Consider the following 23,030-nt stretch of genomic DNA (forward strand, 5'->3'; position numbering starts at 1 on the left):
AGGTCAGAGGTTTAAAGAGCCCAATTTTGCCACAGAGGATATTAGTGGCTCTGTGTCCCTGAGGTCTCCTGGTGACATGGTTCACTAGCATGTGAATGCCACCCTGGAATAAGTCCACGCCTGGTGGACCAGACCCACGTGAAAATTGGGGAGGTTTTCGAGAAAGAGAGAGAGAGGGAGACAGAGAGAGACAAAGGTCCACCTCTGCATCAGCTGGCAGATGGGCACAACAGACGACTGTGAACGACAGTGAACAGTTTGTCATACGAAAACTTATTAAAAGTAGCTATGGGGAGGGTAAGGGGTTGAGAAATGGGATCGGGCAAAGGGGAAAAGGACTGGTGTTTTGATAGCTAGTTTAAAACAGGCAGTAGCAGGCTCCATACGTCTAACTTAGAGAGAGAGAGACAGAGACAAAGAGGAAGTAGGAGAGCATTAGCGTAATTGTGTCTAAGTGCAGCAGGGACACAAGGGACAGTGCAGTCGTTCTTCTAAGCAAGGCCATGCTCTGCTCAAGCCACACCTTTCCCATGCTGAAACCACAGGGACATATTTGTATATTTTTTGTATATGTTGTAATGCGTATATTAGCAGAGGAACAGAGAATGACACAAAGATAGATATTAACCGTGATTAGAAACAGTACATCTCAGGAAAAAAATATATTAAATCAACCACATCAAGATCTTGCCCTTTATTACAACAAAGTACCATATGGAGTCAAACAAAAACAAAAGTGAACTCTTCAACATCTGGCCTGAAGCCAAAAACAGTTTCATCTATTTCACACCAGTCCACAGCTTATGGCACCAGAGCACCGGGGCCTGTACCTTGTACTTGCGGAAGGCAGTTTGGACTAGGCGGGCCGCCTCATATAGCTCTCTCTGCTCTGGATCTGACAGAGTCAGCTGGGCCAGGTCTCGCTCCACTTTGCTGTTGGAGGCATTGATGAACTCACTCCAGTCAGCTGGGGAAGGAAGTGTTGACCTTTCCAGGGGGCCCTCTCTCAACGGAGACCCTCCGGGGCTCAAACTGGGGTTAGATGATGGGGTCAGGGGTTCATTATACAGAGATCTGAGGAAGGATGATGACACATATCCTCTCTTCAATTGTATATATTTTACAGTTTACATTAAGTCTAAACAAAATGAAAATATTTACACTTTTTACACTGCGCTACACCTTCCAGCTTTATAAAACAATTCAACAACTAACAATATAACTCCTTGCAAACTCACAGACAGTACACAAACATCTGACACTGCACCTTTCAAATCAAACGGTGTCTCTCTTTAGTTGACATCCCATTCCTTCACACTTTCGGTTAATCCTTTATAGTATTATGTTTAAAGCTAGTACATTAAACTTAAACTGCAAGTTATTCTAAAAGTCATATATGTACAAATGTGTTCTCTTTGGCTGTCTATCCTTTAAATCACATTAAATCAGGTACTTTTAGACAAAGCACAGAAAAAAGAGAAAATATTCAAACAGGTGGGAGGGCATACTGGATATGCAATATATTGGGTACTGCATATCCAGTTGGATATGCATATGCATATCTTACCGTAGATGTATGATGCTTGGCAACTGTTCTACGTCTCCCAGGTAGTTGGCCAGCCAGTTCATGGTGTTGCTGACCCCTGATGTGTCTAAGGGCACAGAGTCTGCAGCGGTGAAGTTCTCCCTTTTGATTCTCTCTGGTGTTGCTTCAATTATGTGCTCAGCCAGAGTCATCATATTTACCTGTTTTATTAAGCAAAAAAACAAAAACCCGTGAGGAGTCAGTGTATTTTTTACTATATATACAGTTTGAGAGACTACCTATTATGTTTTACTATGGTGTAGTCATGCAAATTTAATTGTTTGGTGCTGCGACAATAATGCGGACTCGAGAGGGGTAACAGAAAGGAGAGAGGGATAAAAATGATGACAATGATATTTCTGGAGGGTAAAAATAACACTTCATTTGTAAGAGGAGTAGTTAGACTGAATCCCTGGAACAATTCCTTGGCTATTGAAGTGGATCAATAAAGAGAGTTTATTATGCAGTGACGGGCATCGACAGAATGCCAGGCCTGGTGTATTCTGCCTGCTGAATGCAGGAGGCCAGAAAAAAAAACATTACAAAAAAAAAATGGTGGTTGTTAGTGGTAGGTTATAATGCTGCAAAGCTTTCTTTAATGATGATTGTGTAGCTGTATTGTATGTCACCCTATCAAAGTGGTGCCACACCCTGACACGTGATTTTACGCAAGTTTGCAAATGTTCTCTTTACAAAAATGTTTTCTGAATTCATAAGATCTGCTAGTGAACTGAAAACTTTTCTGCCAAATGTTACTTACTAAATGTGATGTGTGTTGTATTTGATATTGTATCAGATGGTACATAATTTCTGCTGTAGAATCTTTAGCAGCACCATCATTGGCTCATACCAATTGACTGGTAATACTTGCCATGCTCTACACAATCAGCTGACCACATTGAATGTTTTCTTTTTTAAATTATTATTATTGTTCTCACCTGCAGGTCATCCATCTGTGTGAGGCAGTCCTGGTTCTCTAGATCCTCCCGATATGATAGCAGCTCTGAATCAGCCATTTCACTTTCTGACATCACTAGCATCCCTAACTGTTCCCGCTGCCGTAACCGGTTGGCCAGTTTCTCCTTCCCCAAGCTGCTGCCTCCACTGACACCCAGCGCCTTCCTTCCCAAGTTGCTGCTGCTGGAGAAACTCTCTCTGGAGGTCCATCTTGCTGTCCCTGTGCTGCCTCCAGTAGACAGTCCTTTGTCTGAGCTCAGGACTTCTGAGGACAGGCTCTTAGTGCTCGAGGACAGCTTATGCAGCTGTTGCTGCTCCAGGCTCAAAGGAACAGACATGGCCTTGTCAGGCCGAGTTTGAAACAGTTCTGGGTTGGGTTTATGTTTTTTAGCTAGTGGGAGGTCTCTTTGGCCCTCGCTGCTGTAGTAGTTGGAGGGTTCTGACCTTGGCCTTCTCAAGTCTGCAAAAAAACAAAAAAACACAACACGTAACAATTAGCTGCAGAGTATACTAATAAACATTTTGTTTGTTATAAGCTGTTTTCACACATGCACTGCAGCTCGCTGGTAAAAAGTCAGTGTGATGCTAAGTGAAGAGTGAGTGGGCAACATATTTTCTGCCTCCTGCACACTCTATCCAGGAAGCACTGCGAACTAAACCAAGCAAAGTATGTCCGACAGCAAGAATGTATCTCAAGCAGGCTATTTCCTGTTCTCAGCTACATTGAGACAGGGCAACTTTGGACAACGCTCTGATCTGACTCACGTGTGAAAATGGCAACAGAATATCAGAAAATAAAGCATCTCACAGTCAGTGACTTTTCTTCCATTCTACTAACCTGGATTGAGGCTGGTAGTGCTGGGTGTGGTTGTTGTGGTGGCAGGACATCCTTTCTTGCCACTTGGTGCTACTACACTGGTGTTTGCCCAGCTGACCATCCAGCTGTCTGTGGTGGGGGCATCAGGGGCTGGGGAAAAAGACATGCGAGTTGTAGGTGGTAGAGGGGCTGGCGGTTGCTGCTCTTCCCTCTGTAACTGCTCCAGACACTCTGCCAATTTGGTATGGCCACGTGAGCGGGCAATTGACAGGGGTAAGCGGCCTAGAGAATCTGGGATAGCTAGGGCACGTCTGTCCCATTTGTACAGTACCACCGCTGCCTCCAGGTGACCCAGCGCACAGGCCCACATCTAGATGAAATACAGATGGACATGAAAAAGCAGAAAAATCAAGAATGAGCTGATCTGTACCACAAGTCAGGATTTTCTTAATTTTTGTTTGCATTGTCTTATGTTAAATTCAGTTCCCTTACCAGAGGTGTGCACGAGAAGTGATCCACATTGAGAGGGTCCACTTCTAACTCCAAATCAATACTATCAGCATGCTTTGTACTGGTTGGAAAAAAAGGAAACAATTAGCATCTCACTTCTGTTTTAATGTGCACATCAATTACAGAACAAAGCGCCATTGCCCAGTACGTAGAGAATTATGTTCTTACCGCCACTTGATGAGTGTCTGGATGAGGGTGGCGTAGCCCTGGCCTGCAGCCAGATGAAGGAGTGTCATGCCTCTGAAGGTCTTGGAGTGGATTAAATGCTTGGACTTGGCCCAGCAAGCTCTGCTCATCATCTTCTCGCAGACCACCACAACACGGCTCTCAAAGGAGCTGCTGGCTTGCGTTTGGCCAGATACACACTCAAAGACACAAAACAGCAGATCGTTATTGGTTGCTGCATATACTGTATGTACGGTTGCTGTGCATGGTGACAAACACAGTGACTGTCATTCAGCACAACACAAGGGGCATGATGTGGCCCTTTACCTGTGACTGGCTATTGTTGCCTCCACCTCCAGCTCCTCCACCACCACCACCTCCTCCTCCCCCTCCTCCCCCGGTTCCTCCCCCAGCTCCGCCACTCCCTGCACCGCTCGTTTGCTGGTGGCTGGCCATCTCTGCCATCCTCCTCTCCATCTGCTCCAAGCGCTCCAGGATAGACATTCTGAACTGGTTATCTGGGCAAAGAGAAAGACACAGAAAAACACATTGGCATACAATGAGGATCTGGTGTGAGAAAAAAAAAAGATGTCTTGTGTTTGCTTGTACAACACAAACAACCCTGTATCCTGATAAGACAAACGATCACACAGTATGCACCACAGTTGCACCAGTATGTTACTCTGAGGAGCACTAGAACTGTCGCAGTGACTTGGGGCTAATCATCGTCAGGCATACAATCAACCATTTAAAAACGAATGCACTAATGCCTACTTTTGAGCTGCTGTAAAGCTGAGGGAAAGGTAATTACTTTCAGCTATAATGCACAAAGACCTTACGATCATTATTTATCACTCCGGAATGTAAGTGAAAACAAGTGCATCCATCATTCACTTCATCAAAACAATTGGCTTTACTAAAATAATCTGTAAAGCCTATCAATCACTCCTTAATGGCTTCCATCACTAAACTCCTGCTGCCATCTTTCTCACATCACTCAAACACCACTCCAGCAGACTAAAACAGGTTGAAAGATTGGCCAGAGAGCAGGGCCATTTTAAATGTGAACCACTCTTTCTCAGAGGGATTCAGACAAGCTCTGGGGGGGACTGTACAGCTGGCCTTCAACAGCTGATTAAGTATAGCCCATTATGGCCCTGAAGTCCCAGCCTTCCCCTCTACCATCAGCTTGTATGGCAGGAGAACTAAGAAAATGACAGTATAGAATCAATCACAACTTGCACCCATGCACAGAGTCCTTTAAAAGACAAATATCCCATAAATCTGAATGGACAGAGGTGCATTAGACTTGAGAATGTTTACAGGCTTTTTTAGAGACTGTTTCTGATACAGGCTGGTTGTTATGACGTGGCTGTCCTGTGCATATTTTCAGGCTTGCAACAAGATACTTTCTATGTCAGAAACACACTGTATAACTCAAGAGCTAAGACAGGAAAGGACAGAGCGAATGACTTATAAGGATGACTTAACAGGACTATTTAAACTATTTAAGCAAACCCAAAACATTAAATAGAGCATAATTGGAAAATTAAGCTGACTGTAATATTGTCAGGTTGGTTTTGATCACTGCAAAAAATGCATCTGAGTAGTTATTAATAAAAAGCCCACCCACTGGAATTGGAACCTGGTGCCATATGTTACTTCAAGATTAAAAGACACACTCGTTGCTAAAACTCACTAACTTACATGCCAACAAACAGCAAGTGCTTGTACACACATACAGGTGCGCACATACACACACACACACACTAACAGAGCATGTTGGGTACAGACAGTGGATTGGGATGTGCACAGAGAGCCCACTGCAGCAGGGAGTATGGAAGACTGCATTAGCATTCCCCATTTAGCCACTATGAGGCCGTTTCTGTGGCAACCTGCTGCCGACTGGTAACTAGGCGACAGGAACATGGCTGTGTGTATATGGTCTGCCTGTGTGCTATTGGCTTATTGATGAAGGGGAGGAGAAGGACTCAGAACACCGGCAAAAAAATGGAGTGAGAGGCGAACAATGAAAAAATTGTTTGCCTCTTTTTCTTGTGTACTTGGCCCACTCTCAGTGTTGATGCCTTAGGTAAGGACCTAATGACTCTAAGTGGGGAGCCTTCACAGCACGACCTGATGACATTTGCGTTTTACGGTATCTTGGCAGTCATGGCTCAAGGCTCCACTGAAAGCTAATGTCACAGTGGGACCTCCTATAAGCCACTGTAAAAGAGGTCAAGTAACTCCTATTGCTGAACAGAAACGAATGTCACTAGATGGTAAATGACTGCTCGCAGTGACATTATACTGCACTGAGAATAATGAACTTAAAGGACAACAATAAGGTCTTTGTTTTTAATTCCTCGGTGTGCTGCAGACTACCTAAGTGAACAGTGACCAGAACAGTCATATCAAACAGGAAAGCTCCTTAGAGTGTTAACAGAGCTTATTTTTAGGGTCTATGCTTACCTATTCTCTATGTAAACTGGAGATCCATGTCAACCTATTCACATGGGGGCTTGTTGAGCCTAGTAAGGTTAACAGTTACAAGCCTGTTCAGGACTCTGGAGTGGCTGTGTCAGAAGGGGGAGTCAGGGGTTGAGATAAGTCACAGCACCATAACCTTCCTTGGTAAGGGGGCTGCTCTGCCTTTTGCTACTGTCTGACATGTTAGGAGAGACATGGATAGATGGAGAGGGAGGGGGTTAGTTAGCAGTGGGCTGACATGTCTTTGTTCAGACCCAGTGCTGCAGTGTGCTGCAGTGCAGATGATGTCATCTCCACCTGCTGCCTGCTGCTCCAAATGCGATGCACGTCCACTGCAGAGGGAGGATGGGGGTAGACACGAGTGGGAGGGGAGAAGGAGGAGACAGGGAAGGTGAGCAGCCAAACAGCAGTTTAACAACACGGTGACGTTGTTAACGGCCTCCCTCTCGCTGGTTTACTCCCTTGTGACGGTGTGTGGCAGCAGACGTGGTCACTCTCACATATTTAGGGCAGACTGTGACGTGCTACTTTATAATATAAATGGGTACAAAAACGAGGAAGACCACCTTTTTTATTAGAGAACTTGAATGAATGGTGTTTAGTCTATTGAAGTGTAAACATAAAGCCATAAAGACAAGGACTCCAGGTTAAGTTTCTGTGAGTGAATCAGATTTCCTCTCTTTTGACGTATTAGAAATTGGTACTGTAATCCCCTGCTGGAATTGGACCTTGGCTAACCTCTCCTTTCCAAACTGGAGATAAAAATGACAAAACTACAGAGACCTCTTCACTTTTCTGAATAAAAACACACTAAAATTTTCATGCTCTGTTTCACACTTCCATGTATCTAAACTCATTTCTGGTGTTGGTTATCCTGTGCCATATTAGTGTTATTCAGTGAGAGTTATTTTAATGACTCTAGCTAACGCAGTTAGAGTGAACCTTTTTTTTTTTTTCCTGTACAGTCCGTTACATAACACAACAGAGTGCTTTTTGAAATTACAGTGAATTTGCTGCCAAGTGATGATCTGACTTGTCTCCTGTTAGAACTAAGAGGAAAACCTATCACCTTTAGGATGAATGCCTGAAGCGGATGGGAATATCTAAAGACACTAAATGTCTTTAGATGTGATCATTTCCTTACTTGTTAAGCAATGAGAATGGTGAACAGCAGGTCAACTTTGGGACCAGTACTCACTCAATACATTTCTAGACTTCAGACTTTGACTGTGGCTGTCTTGTTCCATAAGGACAGTTTCAAGTATCTTTTATTCATAAAAGGCACTGCAAGAGTAGTGTAGTATACTTTCTCCATGTTAAAATCGATCTTTGCAGAGTCTGCAGTGTCCCTTAGTGTGTTATGACAGTTGTGTGTCAATGTGGCTCTACTGTGACTTTGCATTAGCTTCTCTCAAAGGACACTTACATCTTTGGAGACAAGCAAAGAGCAGCAGACCTGTAAAATCTGCACTGGGTTTGAATCCACACAACATCAAAGTCCTGCCTAATTCAATCTATTTCATCTTTGGGACATGGCAGAGCTCCTCAAGAGATAGTTTGATACACACAGGCATGTGGGAAGGAAGGACAGAGCTGCTTATGGAGGAACACTGGAGCACAACGAAAGTGAGAACAGGCTTGAGGGAGGAATAAAACAGCTGGGGAGATTACAGTAAGGACAGGACAAGGGTGAAGGGAGATGAGAGGGCAGGAAAGGGTGACAAGTGAAAAGCAGCTTGTCAGAGATATCGAGGGTGAGGGCAAGACTATTAATAGAGCTTTACTGTCTTGGAGGCACCGTAATGTTTGTGCTCACACTAAAACAACCTTTATTTCACCCTTGGAGCCGAAAATACACAGTTCAAGAAAAATGTGCCTATTGAGATAATACTAAACTAACAGGTAAATGCAAGGTCTTGTTAAAAAATATACATCAAATGCCAAGTTATATTGAAACATTTAGGGTCTGCTTTTTTCCCCCCATCCTTAATCGTGTACTTAATCGTCTGTATGTTATTAAAAAGACATGCACATCTGTATCCTAAAAGGGTTTACCGGGTTATTCATTAAGTGAGCTTTGGACAAACTGCAGGAGGAGATCTTTAATTTTCACTTTTTAACTCGAGGTTCTGTTCATGCCGCTCAGTTTAAGTGCTGGACCTCATTATCCTTCTGCAGCCAGTCAGATTCTCACATGTAACCCAGTGGAAAGACCAGAGGCTAGCCTCCCCCAAGGTCTCTGTATGAACTGATTGACAGGAGCTAGTATTTGTGCCCATGCAAAGCAAGGGAGCCAGGCCATCTGGAACAGCCCTCACAGCTGGAACACATGGGTATGCATTGATCAAAGACAGACTCTTCTTTGACTTAGTGTAATGACCGGTTGTGGATTTGTTCTATATTTTTGCCTCGCTTTAAACTGCTGTTAGAAGAGTGATAACATACAGTTTAAATGTGCAAAGCATAAGACTTAAAGCAACAGAAACAAGCTTGCTTTTAAGATTATGTTACTTTAGCACTAGGATTTGAGAATCCATCCATCTGCTATAATCCTCAGCCTGTAAAAGGCCATGGGGCAGAGTGAGAGAGCATATCCCGGACAATTCATGAATCAGTCACAAGGCTAATGTACAAAAACGACAAATGAAATTCTTACTTTCAGAGTCATCTAACGTTTTAAATGTACTTAATATGTAAGTGTTTACTGCTATGAAAAGCTGAATCAACTGACTGAAACCTCTCAGATGGGTAAGATATACTTTTAAATTTCTTTTAAGTAAACAAATGTTCCTCTTGGATACATCAGTTGCAGAAAACTGTTGAATTTCTTCACAGACAAGCCAATAAGCTCTAATGTCACAATTTTAACTTCAAGACTAAATACCAAAGTGAAGGTAATCAGAAGTCTACATCACTGGCATACCTGTACATAAAAACTACATAAAACTCTACTTTTTTATGTACTTTAGTACATAAAAAAACTACAAGTAGTAACAGCTGACAACAACGGCATTATTTTCAATTATTATCCCCTGGCAATTCTGTGTCTTAAAACAAAAACTATTTTTTTCAGGTCACAGTGCTTCAACACAGCTCTCAAGATTCTGGCATTTATCCAGGCATATACACAGGTCAATATGAGTACAGTCTGGACACAGAATAGATACTTTGTGCCACAATGGAGGTAAAATGCCAAGAGTGCACACCCCTTGAAATTTACTGTCACCTGCTATCCCACTAATAGAGTGATAGAGTATTGGTTTTATGTCTTGGAAAGCAGGATAGTTTGATTTTTTTCCCCCAACATGTTCAATTGATACACTAACAAGTACATTTCATTAGGTTCCTATTTGCATAAACAACTACATACTGCTTGACACATCCGCTGCAGGCAGAAGCACAAATGAGAGATGAGTGGGGGAAATAATTTCAAAGATAAATCAATCTGCTATGAAACACTAAAGCCCAAGGGACAGGACTTCTCCAAAGCTTTCCATTAATAGTAAGACAACAGAGTTTGGCTGAATGCACTCAACAGAGACTCTCAGCCTGTTCTGCACTTTCCCTGAATCCTTATCCAACACTGTAGTTGAAGTCATAGTTAAGTCTTCTGTCAGCTGTGACAACTGTTGACAGACAGCAGAGTGAGCAGACTTAAATTCATGTGATCCTTTATAAATAAAGCTGACAGAGAGCCAAACCAATCAATTTTAACGTGAAATTTAAAACACAATTAGATAAAAACACAAATAAATAATTAACAGATCACTGCTAATGTTTCATCCATTAATAACATAAAGCAGCCTACAGGAAAATACAATGTACAGATTCAAAACACAACTAGACTTTACTGAACACCATGGCAATCACAAGAAACTACACATGGAAAGCTTCACAGAGGTAGACCTCATTGCATAACTGTTATTCTGGATTGCATCAGACTAGATAGGCGTTACTGTTTAATCATCTCCTCACTATATCTCAGGCATAGACTAACTAAATTAAGTACCAGTGCTTTAAGAAAAAGCATTCCAGCAATTATATTGTTATAGAAAAGTCAATAACAGTCAATGACAGTGAAAGTGTCTTAATTGAGGTCATTCCCAGTTATTTGTGCAACTTGAACTGAAGCACATGAACACCCAGGAATTATGTTCTCTGGTAAAATGACTGTTTCTAGTTAAACATTCTTATCTGTTTAAAATGGCTTGTCCTTGTTGATCTATCACCTCCAGGTGTAAGCATTCCCACACCACTCCTGTTACTAGAACTGCTAATGCTATTCTTCTTTTCTTTAAAACTACAGGTGCACCTGCTGTACAAGGGCTGCAGTAAAATGTTTAGCATTAAAATTACTCCAATGTTGCTGTTTATAGGGTAATATATTAGGAATTAAACAACATTTGCTACTTTAATATCACTGCTTATGTTTACCCATAGTTCCACACTTTATAATAAAAAGACAGGCTGATGATAAAAAGAACCAAACTCCTGACAAAGTAACTAATAATTAAATTACCACTCCTGTTACAGGCTCATAGCTTCAGCTTCACCACTAACACTGGTATACTTAACACATGGATTAGTGCATTTATACTAAGATTCAGTCTGTCCTTACTGCTGCCAACCAGAAACCACCAAAAACTAGAGCACCCTCAAAAATGCATTAGTTTCTCTATTTAAAAAAAGCAGTTATTCAGCATGATTTTCAGAACACATTTATTCAAGAAAATCAATGTTTGTGTTAAAGCAACAGTGAATATGAGTTTTCTAAAACTGTAAACAACATAACATTGTTTTGTTATGAAGAAAAAAATGGTAGTGGGAATTAAAATTTCTGGAGTATATTAACACTATATGCATATGCATAAGGTCTCGTGTAAAACATGAAAAAGCACTTTGGTGACTCATCCTAAGACTTTGCAACTTTTTTCTTGTATCTGTCACTGCTTTTTAAAATTGGATAAAGTTTGGGCACTGCATAATGTGCTATGCATTGAAAACAGGAACTTCACAGAGGAGCAACAGGTCGATAAATGTACCCTATGCCTGGAATTCTCTCAGTTTAAATAGTCTGGAGAGCTTTAAGCTACAGCAAAGTTGGAAGACTAAATGAAGTCGCTGTCCATCTAAACTGTGGTGCTGAATGACAGACTAGCCTGCTGTAGTAAGGTATGTTCATGTGTCCATGCCGTTGATAATGTCTTTGAATGCAATTCAAATTGTGAAACAACAGAATAATGATTTTCACCAGCTACACACTGGCCCCGGTAACCTCAGCAGAACTCACACATGCGACAACCCCATTAATGCGCTAGACTAAAGCAACTACACCGTGTTTAACAGCCTAAGTCACAAAACAGTGCTTGCACCAGTTTAAAACACAATGATCCCACAGTTCAGACATAACTGACTAAAACTGTCAGGAAAGAGTGCAAACTGAAAGCCCAGGTATGCTTAAAGCATCCGGGCTTGGCAAACAGTCGCTGCTACAACTTAACTTCCCTTGTTCCTCAAAATGTGAGGAAAAGCAAATGCTGTTACTGTCTCTGAAGGCGTCTGGAGTTGTCTAACAGATCCAAGCACAAGTCGTGAGTCAGGAGTTGGCTACTATCAGCGTCAACTCTCCAGTGCCCTGCAATGAGGCACAATTGCATGAAACACCTGGAAGCATGTGGCCAAAAGAGACAGTTTCTGTAAAACTCCGTTACAGCACACACCGATGACCACAGTGACACACAATAACTCTGCATGCGGGGCGTTCAAAGAAACGTGGAACTTCTTCGGGCAAACACAAGAAACGTACAGAATATCAAAAAGCAGCCCAAACACATCACAACCACAACACAGCACAGCACTACAGCCAAAGGTTGAGCTTAACACTTCTAACCTTCTATTTTATTTTCCATTGGTAAAGTCCACCTCAAAGCCAAAAAATACAGCCCCTTTGTCTTTTTAGGAAATGCAGGTATCATTCACTGGCATCCTGACCCAAAGAAGTCCAACCAAAGCTGCATTTCACTCAAACTGCAGTTTTGCCCCGACAGTCTGGCAGTCAGGCTACTGCATGGTGTAACACGGAGGAATAAAAAAATAAAAAAATATTCATAAATCCTTGGTGTAGACTGAATCTCAATCTCAACAGTGCACTCGTCAACAATAGAACAAAGTGAGGGAAGAGAGCGACGTGGGGAAAGAGAGGGGAGAGAGAGAGAGAGACCACTCACTACTCTTCTTCCTCTAATAGCCCCCTCCTCCTCCTCCACACTTGTTTCACCTCAAACACATGCACACTTTCCTAGTGTTTCTAGTAGTCGCTGCTATCCCAGCCTGCAGTAAAATGACAAATACCACAGCGGGGAAACGTTGTGCGCACGTGCCGCCGGTAAACAGACGCCCTAATTCCCGTTTGTCGCCTCTTGCGCGCGCCGCGATCCTGCGCATAAAATCTTGCTCCTCTTATTATTATTATTATTATTATTATTATTATTATTATTATATTTCCCAATGATAATAATAATAATAATGATAATAATATGATTTAAGCAGATATAGTCGAGTCCGCGGAATACTCCAAATCCGGTCGGGTTTCGCCTTCTCCCAGCCCTAACTGCCGTCTCAAACTACAGTTTACAATGTTTACCCAAACACGCCCACTTCTCCGTTCCTGCATTGTGTGTACACGATCTGCCGTTTGTCTTGCCGGTGTAGTCGGGCTCAGAGTCAGTACTGTCAATACGCTCCCTTAAACACTAACAGTCACTAGGTGCTGCTATGCGGGGCTGTAATTTTGTCTGTGCCCAGCGAACCTCTTCCGGCTCGGTTCGTGGGGTCTGAGCTCAGGGACTTTAGTGGGGCGACGACGAGAGTTCTGCATCTCCGACAGCTTTTCTGTCCTGCCCATGGCTCCGTACCTGCAGTGCTGCAGAGAAAAGCGCGCCCCTTCCCCCACTCTGCATTATGACAAATCAAGGCAGGCAGGCAGCTGTGCCATTAGCACATCATAGCACAGTTAGTCTTCCACGAGAGAACAAACTCAGAACGCTGTACAGCACACCGCTGCGTATTCAGACAAAATGCTGCACGTATGGCACGTATGCTAATGGCAGCAGCCTATAGCAGTTCTAGTTAATCAGCCGTCTGACCCCCAAGCTGCACAATGAAAAATAAATCTTACCACATTAACGTTTGGAAAGTGGGTAATAAAGCGTGTCTAGTTATTACTGTTTCGCGTATATGCGCAGCGCTTCTTGTTTACTCTGTTGCGCTTCACGACACCGGACAAGTGATGAGCGCACATAATTGAACGCTGCCCTACTTCTGAAATAAGTTGCTAAAAGTGTGATGGATTTTTTTTTTTAAATGGTGATTGTAGAGGAGAACGATGTTACACAAATTTAAACATTTTCTTAAAAATCTTCACGTTAACCCTCGTGGATGTTAAAGTGCGCTTTGCGCCAAAGTCGCTGTCCACACAGACCCCGCAGCTCTTTGTCACACAGGCTTTCGCCAAAAGCATCGGCTCAGTCTTGAACACTAATTCCTAGCACATTATTTTCTTAGAGTAACCAACAGCGAATGGCACAAACAATCCTTTCCTTTTCTCTCTCCGCTCCCTGCCACAGTGAGGTACACACAGAAACGATCATATATGATTTGGACACATGGAACAACGACCACTAACGTGTACTATACATGCTGCATGACACAAATGCTTTGTTCTGCATAAGCTTAATCGCTCTAATAATTTCTAAAAGGAATGATCGATCATTGCATCATGCATGGAAGCTAAAAAGATGACATCCAACCAAAAACTGAAAATTCCAGTGCACCCAGTGCTTATTTCTTTGTCCTCTCTTTAAAAATCGACTACAGACAACCACTAAATAAAGACAGGAAAGGGGTTAATTTAAGTAAGGTAATAGGGTGGGCTGTGTTTTCTCTGAGACAGTCAGCTCCTCCTTAACTGGTTCTGTGAATGGGCCAGTGAGGCAGTAGGGTATGAATGGCGGAGGGATTCACTGGTTCTGCCATGTATGGGAGCTGCCAGCTCACTCCCACTCCCTCAAGGGCCGTCTGCATTGCAGCTGTCCTGTGAGCCTGTGCTTCACCATGCCCTACTTTATCCTGTCAATGCTCAACCACTGCAGCAATACTTCTCCCAGCAGACACATGCACATACAAACATAAATGACTCACATACTCATTACAATCTGGTAAATACTCTTACTGTACAGCAGGTCTTCTGACTCACAGACTGGACTGGACTTTAAACAGAATGAAAATTTGTCATCCCTGCAGCAGTTTTAGTTACATGGTGCTCAAAAGTCCTGTTTTCTGTAAGGAGCTCACACATAGCATTCACAATTGACCATCTTTTGCAAACGCTTATAAAAACAAACCCAAATTTATTACTGAATTTGCATTGTTTTTAAGTCTGTGTAGATTATCAGTCATCCAGGTCATGTAGTCTAAGGAGCTTGAAAAGAAGGCATCTGGACATCGAGTGCATTGCTGTTAAGGTTTAAACAAATAGCCTCATTAGTGGCCAAATTTAATATAGACAAGATGAGACAATGTAGACAGTATTTTGTCACCCAGCTGACCTTAAAATAAAATGTGCCCTGACACATCTGTCGTGGTGTTTAATTTGCATATCAGATAGGCAGACTACAAAGTCAACGTGGAAATGTTGAACTCCAGTTTTCTTAGCACGACAGACACAGTAAAATCCTTTTTTCTTGGGTAAAATCAAAATGGTACTGAGCAGTATGAAAGCACCATTTAAAAGGCTACTTTTTAAAAACTTTATATATCAGTTAATACATAAACATTATGCCAATTCACAACAGTACAGAATTATCATTCATTTTAGTTCAGTTTGTATAGCAAAGGCAAACAAACAAACAATAAAATAATCCCTAATCACTCAGGAACTGTAGCTGAGCTACTAAAATATGAAATTACCATACAACTTTATTGCCAGTAAAGTCACCCTTTTCAAAACCAGGAACAGTAAGATTCTAAAGATTATGCAATAGCTGAAATAATGATTAAAAGCAGTCAATACAGAGATTTTCGGTGACATTTACCTTCAAAGATCAAAGAACCTGCATGTTATTCTCAAGTACAAGCTCTAAAAACGGTGCTAATCATACCTTGATTTGATTCCAAGGTGAATATTGATCCAGCAAGATACACGTAAAAACAAAACGTTTAAGAACAACCAAAAATGTGTCACTTAAAATGCCAATATCTCTGTGAAAATACCGTATATAACAGTTATGAGTATTTGGATTTCTATTTGTGTGAAATCACAATGAATTTCCTGCACAGTTGTTTGGCTCCAGTGAGTTAAGGAAAATAAATGTGTAGGTAGTGAAGAAATTGTTAAAAGCCAAGAATGAGAAGTGATTTGAGCTGCTTGATGAACCATTAATCAAAATTGGCAAAATTATTAAAGTCATAGTAGAAGGTGCTCAAATAGAACAAGTAAAAATGGGGAGGGATTATGTAACAAAAACATGTTTTCTGTAAAGAAAACAGAAAGCAAAATGCAAAACGCAACAGATGCAGTCATAAACGCGCCAAAGAAAATACAAGAGGAAACGTACCATCCAGAGAAAGCCAGTCGTGCTGAGATGATGGCAGTGAAGGAAGTGCGCGGGCCTTATACTCAAACACCACTGAATTGGAGATGATCTGGTTACTGACAGCCACCTGTAGTGTCACCAGACCTGTATCATGAGCTGGAGAGGGTGAAAGGAATGAGACATCCGGGCATATAAAATACACAGAAGTGTCACGGTTATGTGACAGATTTGCTTATGAGTTCAACTTTCCATGGGTTTCTTCTCTCAGTGTAAATGAAAATAACACTTAGGGATCATGTTACAATGCAACTGTTGTCATACAGTAAATATCAAAATGAAACAGAAAACAGCAGAGGTAAACAGTGGCTCACTTAGCATTGTTGGGTTCACTACAAAATTGTAAAATGAATCTCAGTAAAATGAAAAAGTGATATTTTATTCATAAATTAGCCAAAAAGTTAAAAAAAACACAGACCATTTGTTTTGTTTGTTTTTGGTTCATGAATCATATGATGATACTGCCCCTTTACCAAAGAAATATATATTATATGTATATATGTAAGCTTTCTCCTGTCTTACCTGGGCAGTAACAACGCAGCACCCCTGGCTGGATAAGAGAAGCTGGAACTGAGATCTGGTCAAACAAACAGCTGTAATTTGAGGTGGCCTCTTGCCATGGCCCAGTGATCAGCACCTTAACTCCACCCTGAAAAAACAAGACAAATGGATAAACTCATAACACATTCACCAAGTCGGCATTCCTGATTGCCGAATATCATATGTATTGTTATTCTGCCACCTAGAGTGGAAAGATGAGAATGACACCCAGGTGAAGCAAACACAATCCCAACACTAATCTCTGCTGCCACCATGTGGATAGCTGGCACCTCGCCCTCCCACACCAATTTTCTTGAAAATACGTATAAAAACCCCACACTGAGTTTAAATATTTTGCTGCCCTCCAGAGGCTGAAGTAGATCATTGCTGCTGACAGAAATAACTAAAGATTAATGCACAGAATCATTGCATAATCATGACATCATGTTTTGTGCAAATAAGAAAAGTAAATATTATTGTACATATCTTTGGTTACTTCATGAAGATGGATGCAGCTATTTTTGTTTAATTTATATTTCAATTTTTTTTTAACTTACTTCAAAAACCTATTTTAGAAGACAATGTTAGAGGCTAATTTCATGAAAGCTGCATGAAATTAAGTGGGTATGGGTATGTGTATACCCATAATCATGCGATTATGCGATTATGGGTATACACTTACTTTTACTTACTAGTTTTCAGTACTTTCTGATATATATTTGGAATTTAAGCAATACAAATGCTCAGTCCTCAACACTAATGCTAATCATACCACTCTGTCTTGCGTGACTGTAATTACTAGGTGATAATGGAAAGCGCTTTCCCATTACCATATTGCCTACTCAATAAAAAAACATATTACAACATATTTAATCAATCGATTATTATCAGTTATTACATTACTTTTTTTTTACAATCATCTAATCCTTTCTTCATTCACTTCCCTTGATTTTAGAGATGTGATGTGGCTCTATAAACCTTAATATTTCCTTCTTTAGTAAAAAACAAACAAACAAACAAACAAAAAGCTGACATTATGTCTTAATTCTAATTATGTCAGTTTTATAACAGAAAAACACAGTTGTGGTCAAAGTTTACATATGCTCATCATGGGCATCACGGTAAGTCGAAAATAAAACCAAGAATTGTATGGACAGGTTTGAATTTATTTTGGATTTTCTCTAATCGACACAGGGTCAGTGGTAGAAATGCAGGTTTAAATATATACATAAAACTACACTAGTATTTGGTAAAATGTCTCTTGGCAAGTTGCACCCTGACCAGACACTTTTGGTAGCCGTCAAAAAGCTTCTGGCAAAATCCTGGCTGCATATTTGACCACTCTTCCTGGCAGAACTGGTAGAGTTCATTTAAATTGGCTGATTTCCCTAAAAGCACAGACCCAGCTTTTAAGCATAATGCACAAATTTTCTGAGGTCAGGGCTGTGAGAAAGCTGTGACAGAAGCTGAATGTTAGCTTGTTTTATTCATTCCCAAACCAGTTCTGATGTGTTTGGGATCATTGTTCTGTTTCAATCATGTAGCTGTTCAGTTGAGGTGAAGTTGAAGAATTTGGAAATTGTCTTCCTTTTTGATTATTTTAATGTACCATAGCAAAACATCCCCAGACCATGATCCCCACACCATACTAAACATTTTGTATAGTGTTCTTAGGTTTGAAAGCCTCAGTTTTACCCCTCATTGTAGGGTGCATTGTCATTGCACCCTCTAAATCCACAGTCATGATAAACTTGCGTCACTTTGGACAGTCACACTGACACATGAGCCTTGTTGGTTCCTGGGTTATTCCTGAACATCCTAACAAATCTTAACTTGTACTTACGTACAATTGTTTAAACTGAAATCTGTAGCTGTTTAGAAATAGGGCATTAAGTATGCTTAAAACCTGGGTCTGTGCAAGGAAACCAACTAATTCAAATGAACTCTACAAATTCCTCCAAGAAAATATCCAGGCAGAATTATGCTTGTTCATGGCAACCAAAAGCATCTGGTGTAAATACTTCTAACTAAGGGACATTAAGGACAAAGGACACTAAGGCACACCTTTGAAGCTTTATGCATATTTTTTGACACTTTGTGTTTTAAAACTGCACCAATTCACTCAATTCTTGCTTTTTAAAGTAACTAAGGTTGTATGCTGTACAGTCATTCCAGCCTGTAAAAACTTCAGATAAATAATTAAAAGCTTAAAATAACCATGGCATTCATGCTCATAATTAATATACCTAAACTTTTGACCACATCTGTATCAAGTCATTATATAAATTTAGCCATTTACAGTCATGTCTGAAACAGAAATAAATCTATGTATTTATAGAGATATCTATCATTCCTTGTTTGCGGATCAGAAAAACTTTAATGTACATTTTCTGATTTTCATATTTCATTTTCATTTTCTTGTGGTAAAATCTACTACTGGGATACAAATAGGGGATAGATTAAAGATGCAAGTGAAAGCTGTTATGTGCAATTTATTTATAAAATGTATAAATAAAACAAAGTATTACATAAATTTAATATGATGAAACTGGTTGTCAGATTTTCCAGGATAGTTCTTTAGTTATATTAACTCCTTTATTAATTCTGCATAGAAAATTCCATTTAGTTTCAGTCACACAGAGCTTAGCTTGTACTATATAATACTGTTTTTTATTATGGGTCACAGAAAAGGCCAGAGTATGTTTTGCAAAGTCTTTTCTAATATAATGAATGTGATTCATTATGTTTATTTTAAATTTGACAACTTCATTTTTTACTATTGTTACTGTTGTTATATTTGTCGTGTTATCATGTGTGTTGCTTTACAGGTATTCAACTTTCTGACATAGAACCTTTGGTTTGCTATGATTTCACAGTTATTGGGCTGGCACAGGTCTTGCTGTGGATAATTCAGATAATTTAGTTTGAAGTGAACATGATGAACAGGCCCCCAAAAATATACAATTTAAACAATAAATTTGTCAGTCTAATGGGTATTTATAAGGGTAGCCATTCTCAAATGAAGAGTCTGCTTAAGTTAAATAAGACGGGTCTCTGTTCACTGCTGCTGTTCTATTCTTTTGGTTTCTTTGCCAAACATTCAAAATTATTATGTGAGCCAATCAGCTTCTGTTGCCTGTGTTTTAAATCTCAGTGCTGTTCTGCATTTTTTGTTTCCAGATTCTCATTCATGTCCCATTTGCTCCACATCTCCACCTCATTCTGGTCATTCAGAGAGCTTCTTTCAAGTCTATGTCTGCTTTATTTTCACCATCACCAGCATCTGGACTCCAGGGGTACTGTCCTACCTTCTACCATATCAGCTATGCCATGTTCCTTTATAGGAGTCAAATCACCAAATAGCTTCTTACTCAGATTCAATAAATTAAATTCGTTTTTTCAAATAATCAATCCTTAGTCAATTATTAATTTACATACCTAACACTGTATTTTTTAATTTTCTATTTTTTTGTATAAAAAAACAACACCTCAGACAGCACTTTAGATAAGTGGGCTACTTTAAAAAATATTAGAGCGTTCTTGTGCAGAAGTGACTATTACAAATATGACTATTATGAGTCCTTCTAATCTCTTTCAACAATCAGGCTGCTATATAAATGACCAAAAAGAAAAAAAAACTCACCTCAGGGTAGGACCACTCAGGGGAGTAGTCAGTGACCATGAAAAGACGGCCTGTGGCCTGGAGCATCCCCAGAGCACCCTGGGCTACAGCTGCAGAAACCACCTCTGCTACATTCATGTAGGACAATGAGCCTGTCTCTCCTGTGCCTCCTCCTGCACTGGCCCCTCCACTTAAAGACTGGGGGCTGCAGCAGGGTTGGAGGCAGAGCTCCGAGGGGCTGTAACCAGAGCCCCTGGCTCCTCCATCTTCCTGGCCCTGCTGTGGGGGCCCACCAGCTGTGGTCTGGTTATCTGAGTTGTGAGATGTGACAAGCTGGTGAGCATATAAGGTCCCTCCAGCTGACATGGCTGTTCCACTACCATCCACTGAGATGAAGTCATTAATGAGGTCAGAAAACTGGTTTCCAAAAGAGATGTCAAAGTGATCCAGACTTATCTCCATGCCTGTCCCTCCTGCTCCTCCGTTACTGGCCCCTCCACCCAGACCCTGGTGGGTTCCTACAGCATTGTAGAGTCCCTGCACCATGCCAGTGCCTTGGAGAAGAGGCTGCAGCTGCTGTTGCTGTTGGGGGTGGTTGTTGCTATCGCTGTTATTGTTTCCATTATGAACTGCTACCCCTTCACCCGCACCTCCTGTCCCTCCTCCGCCACCATCTGAAACCTGCTGTAGGTAGCGTTCTGTTCCTCCTCTCTCTCCATTTCCTGCCCCACATCCCTGGATGTGATCACCTGCTTTGAGTAGATTTTCAGCTCCATTCTCGGTGGCTCCAGTCTGAGCTGAATTCACACTCCCAGGTTGCTCTAGACCAACCACCTCCTCATGCTCAGTGCCCAGCCCAGGAAAGGTCCCCTGGTATTGTAGCAGCTGGAGGGAGCCAGCCTGGCCAGGCCCTTCTGTGGGTGAGCCTCCATTGCAGTTGGTTCTGTGCTGGGTCTGATGGGTCTGATGGTGGTGATGAAGGTGGCCATTACTGCCAGGTGAGTCTGTTTTTACAACTTGTAGCCCCATATAAGCTCCAGAGTCATGGGAGTTGTGCTCCATCAAATGTGTTTTCTGGCCTATGTTGGGCCTCCCCTGCTGAGTCTGGCTGGTCTGAGATGCATCCTGGAGGAAGAAGCTGGGTGAACGATTCTGATGTTGCATGTGAGGACTGGACATGGCTTGACCATAGCTCACTGTGGTAGTGCTGGACGTATAGTCTTGCTTGGCATCTATGGCACTGAAATCCATTTGCTCCAAGGTAGTGCTGGGACTCAAACCACCTCCAGATGGAAGCAGGGAGCCCGTGGCTGTCAGACTGAGGCTGCCCTGACCTGAACCAGCACCAGATGACACAGATACGCCACTGCCACAGTTCACTACTGCCCCCACCTGGTAGCCACTCTCCTTGGCCAGCTGCTGTTCAAATGATGTATCTTCCGTTTTGATGTTCTTTACGAGAGCTGAGTTGAAAGTGTAGGTGTTATCTGACATGGTGGGGGAGCGTTGTAGACTGCCATTGGTGCTAGCACTGCCACCAGAGGAAGACGAGGTGGAGGAGTTTCCCTCTGTCTTCATTGCGCTGCCTCCATAGGTCTGGCCTTGTTTGGGGTTGTTCAGGAAGCAGTCGGGATCAAAGTTCATATTAGTTTCTGGGATCTTGATGGTTCCCGAGTCCAGACTGCTGGAGAGCACCAGTTCCTCAGACACCCCAGCTGTAGACAACATGGAAAGACTGTCTCCTGCAGTGGTAGTCCCAGGTTCTCCTACACCTCCACTGGGGAAAGCAAATTTGTGACGATCAGAGGTCACAGACAGCACCAGGCCCTGTGAAGTGGCATCTGCACCCATGAGGTGAGTATTTGGACCCCCAGTAGGAGACATGCTGTAGACAGGGTCTCCAGGGACCTCAGACATAAAGACACTCTGAGACAGGCCAGACATGACAGAGGCCACATGACTCATCCCTGTCACCACAGGGCTATCAGCCATGTCCGGATCGCTGTTGAGGCCGCTGCTGATGGAGACAGGTGAGTTCTGGGTGGTGTCAGGGACCTCAACCTGGTTTGTAGATGACACCTCTGTGCTGTTCTGGTGTAGCAGGACAGGCTTGTGGACTTTGCCATTGCGTTTCTCCCTGGTGCTACCCCCTCCAGTCCCTCCCCCAGAGCTTTTTCCTCCACCATGGGCACTGTGCTCTGTCTTCCCCTCAGACACATCGTTGTTCTGTACCTCTGAGTGGGCACTGCTGTATCCCCCTGAGCGGGGGTCCACTTTTGGGGAGATAATGCGGTGTTTGGCACTGTTGCATTTGTGGTGCACACTGCTTCCTGCACCTATACGAGGGCAAACAGAGTAAAAGAGGTTGGGGATTTAGCTGTGTGAGGGAGTAAAACAGGCAAATTTATTCTATTGATTTCCAAGTGCTTAAAAATTAGGCAAATCTACTATTCAATGAACTGAGGCAAAGATGGATTATTAGTTTGTTTTTGTATTTATAATTTTGTGCAACATAATCTTCTCCATGTGATAAATCCTCTCATAGGCATACAGTGATGTAAGTGTATGGGATGCTCTGCACGCCTTGTTATCTTAAAAATAACAATGGAAGTAGGGGTTACTTAGAGTAATTTGTTCTCTAAATTAGAAAACCTTCACTCTCTACATTCTTTTTCTGATTAAAAAACTCAGTGA

General features: G+C 41.8%; 1 protein-coding gene across 2 annotated transcripts in view; it reads right to left on the reverse strand.

Moving 5' to 3' along the window:
* camta1a (calmodulin binding transcription activator 1a) overlaps nt 1-23,030 on the reverse strand; it is a 233,829-nt gene that overhangs the window by 8,298 nt on the left and 202,501 nt on the right. Inside the window, exons 7-16 of one of the 2 annotated variants that reach the window (XM_039604808.1) lie at nt 20,358-22,672; nt 16,697-16,823; nt 16,139-16,273; nt 4,362-4,552; nt 4,038-4,234; nt 3,852-3,930; nt 3,381-3,729; nt 2,524-3,002; nt 1,568-1,746; nt 831-1,074 (exon numbers count right to left, since the gene is read on the reverse strand). In XM_039604808.1, coding sequence (XP_039460742.1) covers nt 831-1,074; nt 1,568-1,746; nt 2,524-3,002; nt 3,381-3,729; nt 3,852-3,930; nt 4,038-4,234; nt 4,362-4,552; nt 16,139-16,273; nt 16,697-16,823; nt 20,358-22,672 — 4,295 coding nt within the window. Of the gene's footprint in view, nt 1-830; nt 1,075-1,567; nt 1,747-2,523; nt 3,003-3,380; nt 3,730-3,851; nt 3,931-4,037; nt 4,235-4,361; nt 4,553-12,414; nt 12,849-16,138; nt 16,274-16,696; nt 16,824-20,357; nt 22,673-23,030 lie in introns of those variants that run through there. The other variant, XM_039604809.1, reaches the window with a different exon arrangement.

The sequence above is a fragment of the Oreochromis aureus genome, linkage group 20 (genome assembly GCF_013358895.1).
Source record: "Oreochromis aureus strain Israel breed Guangdong linkage group 20, ZZ_aureus, whole genome shotgun sequence".
Classification (NCBI taxonomy): domain Eukaryota; kingdom Metazoa; phylum Chordata; class Actinopteri; order Cichliformes; family Cichlidae; genus Oreochromis; species Oreochromis aureus.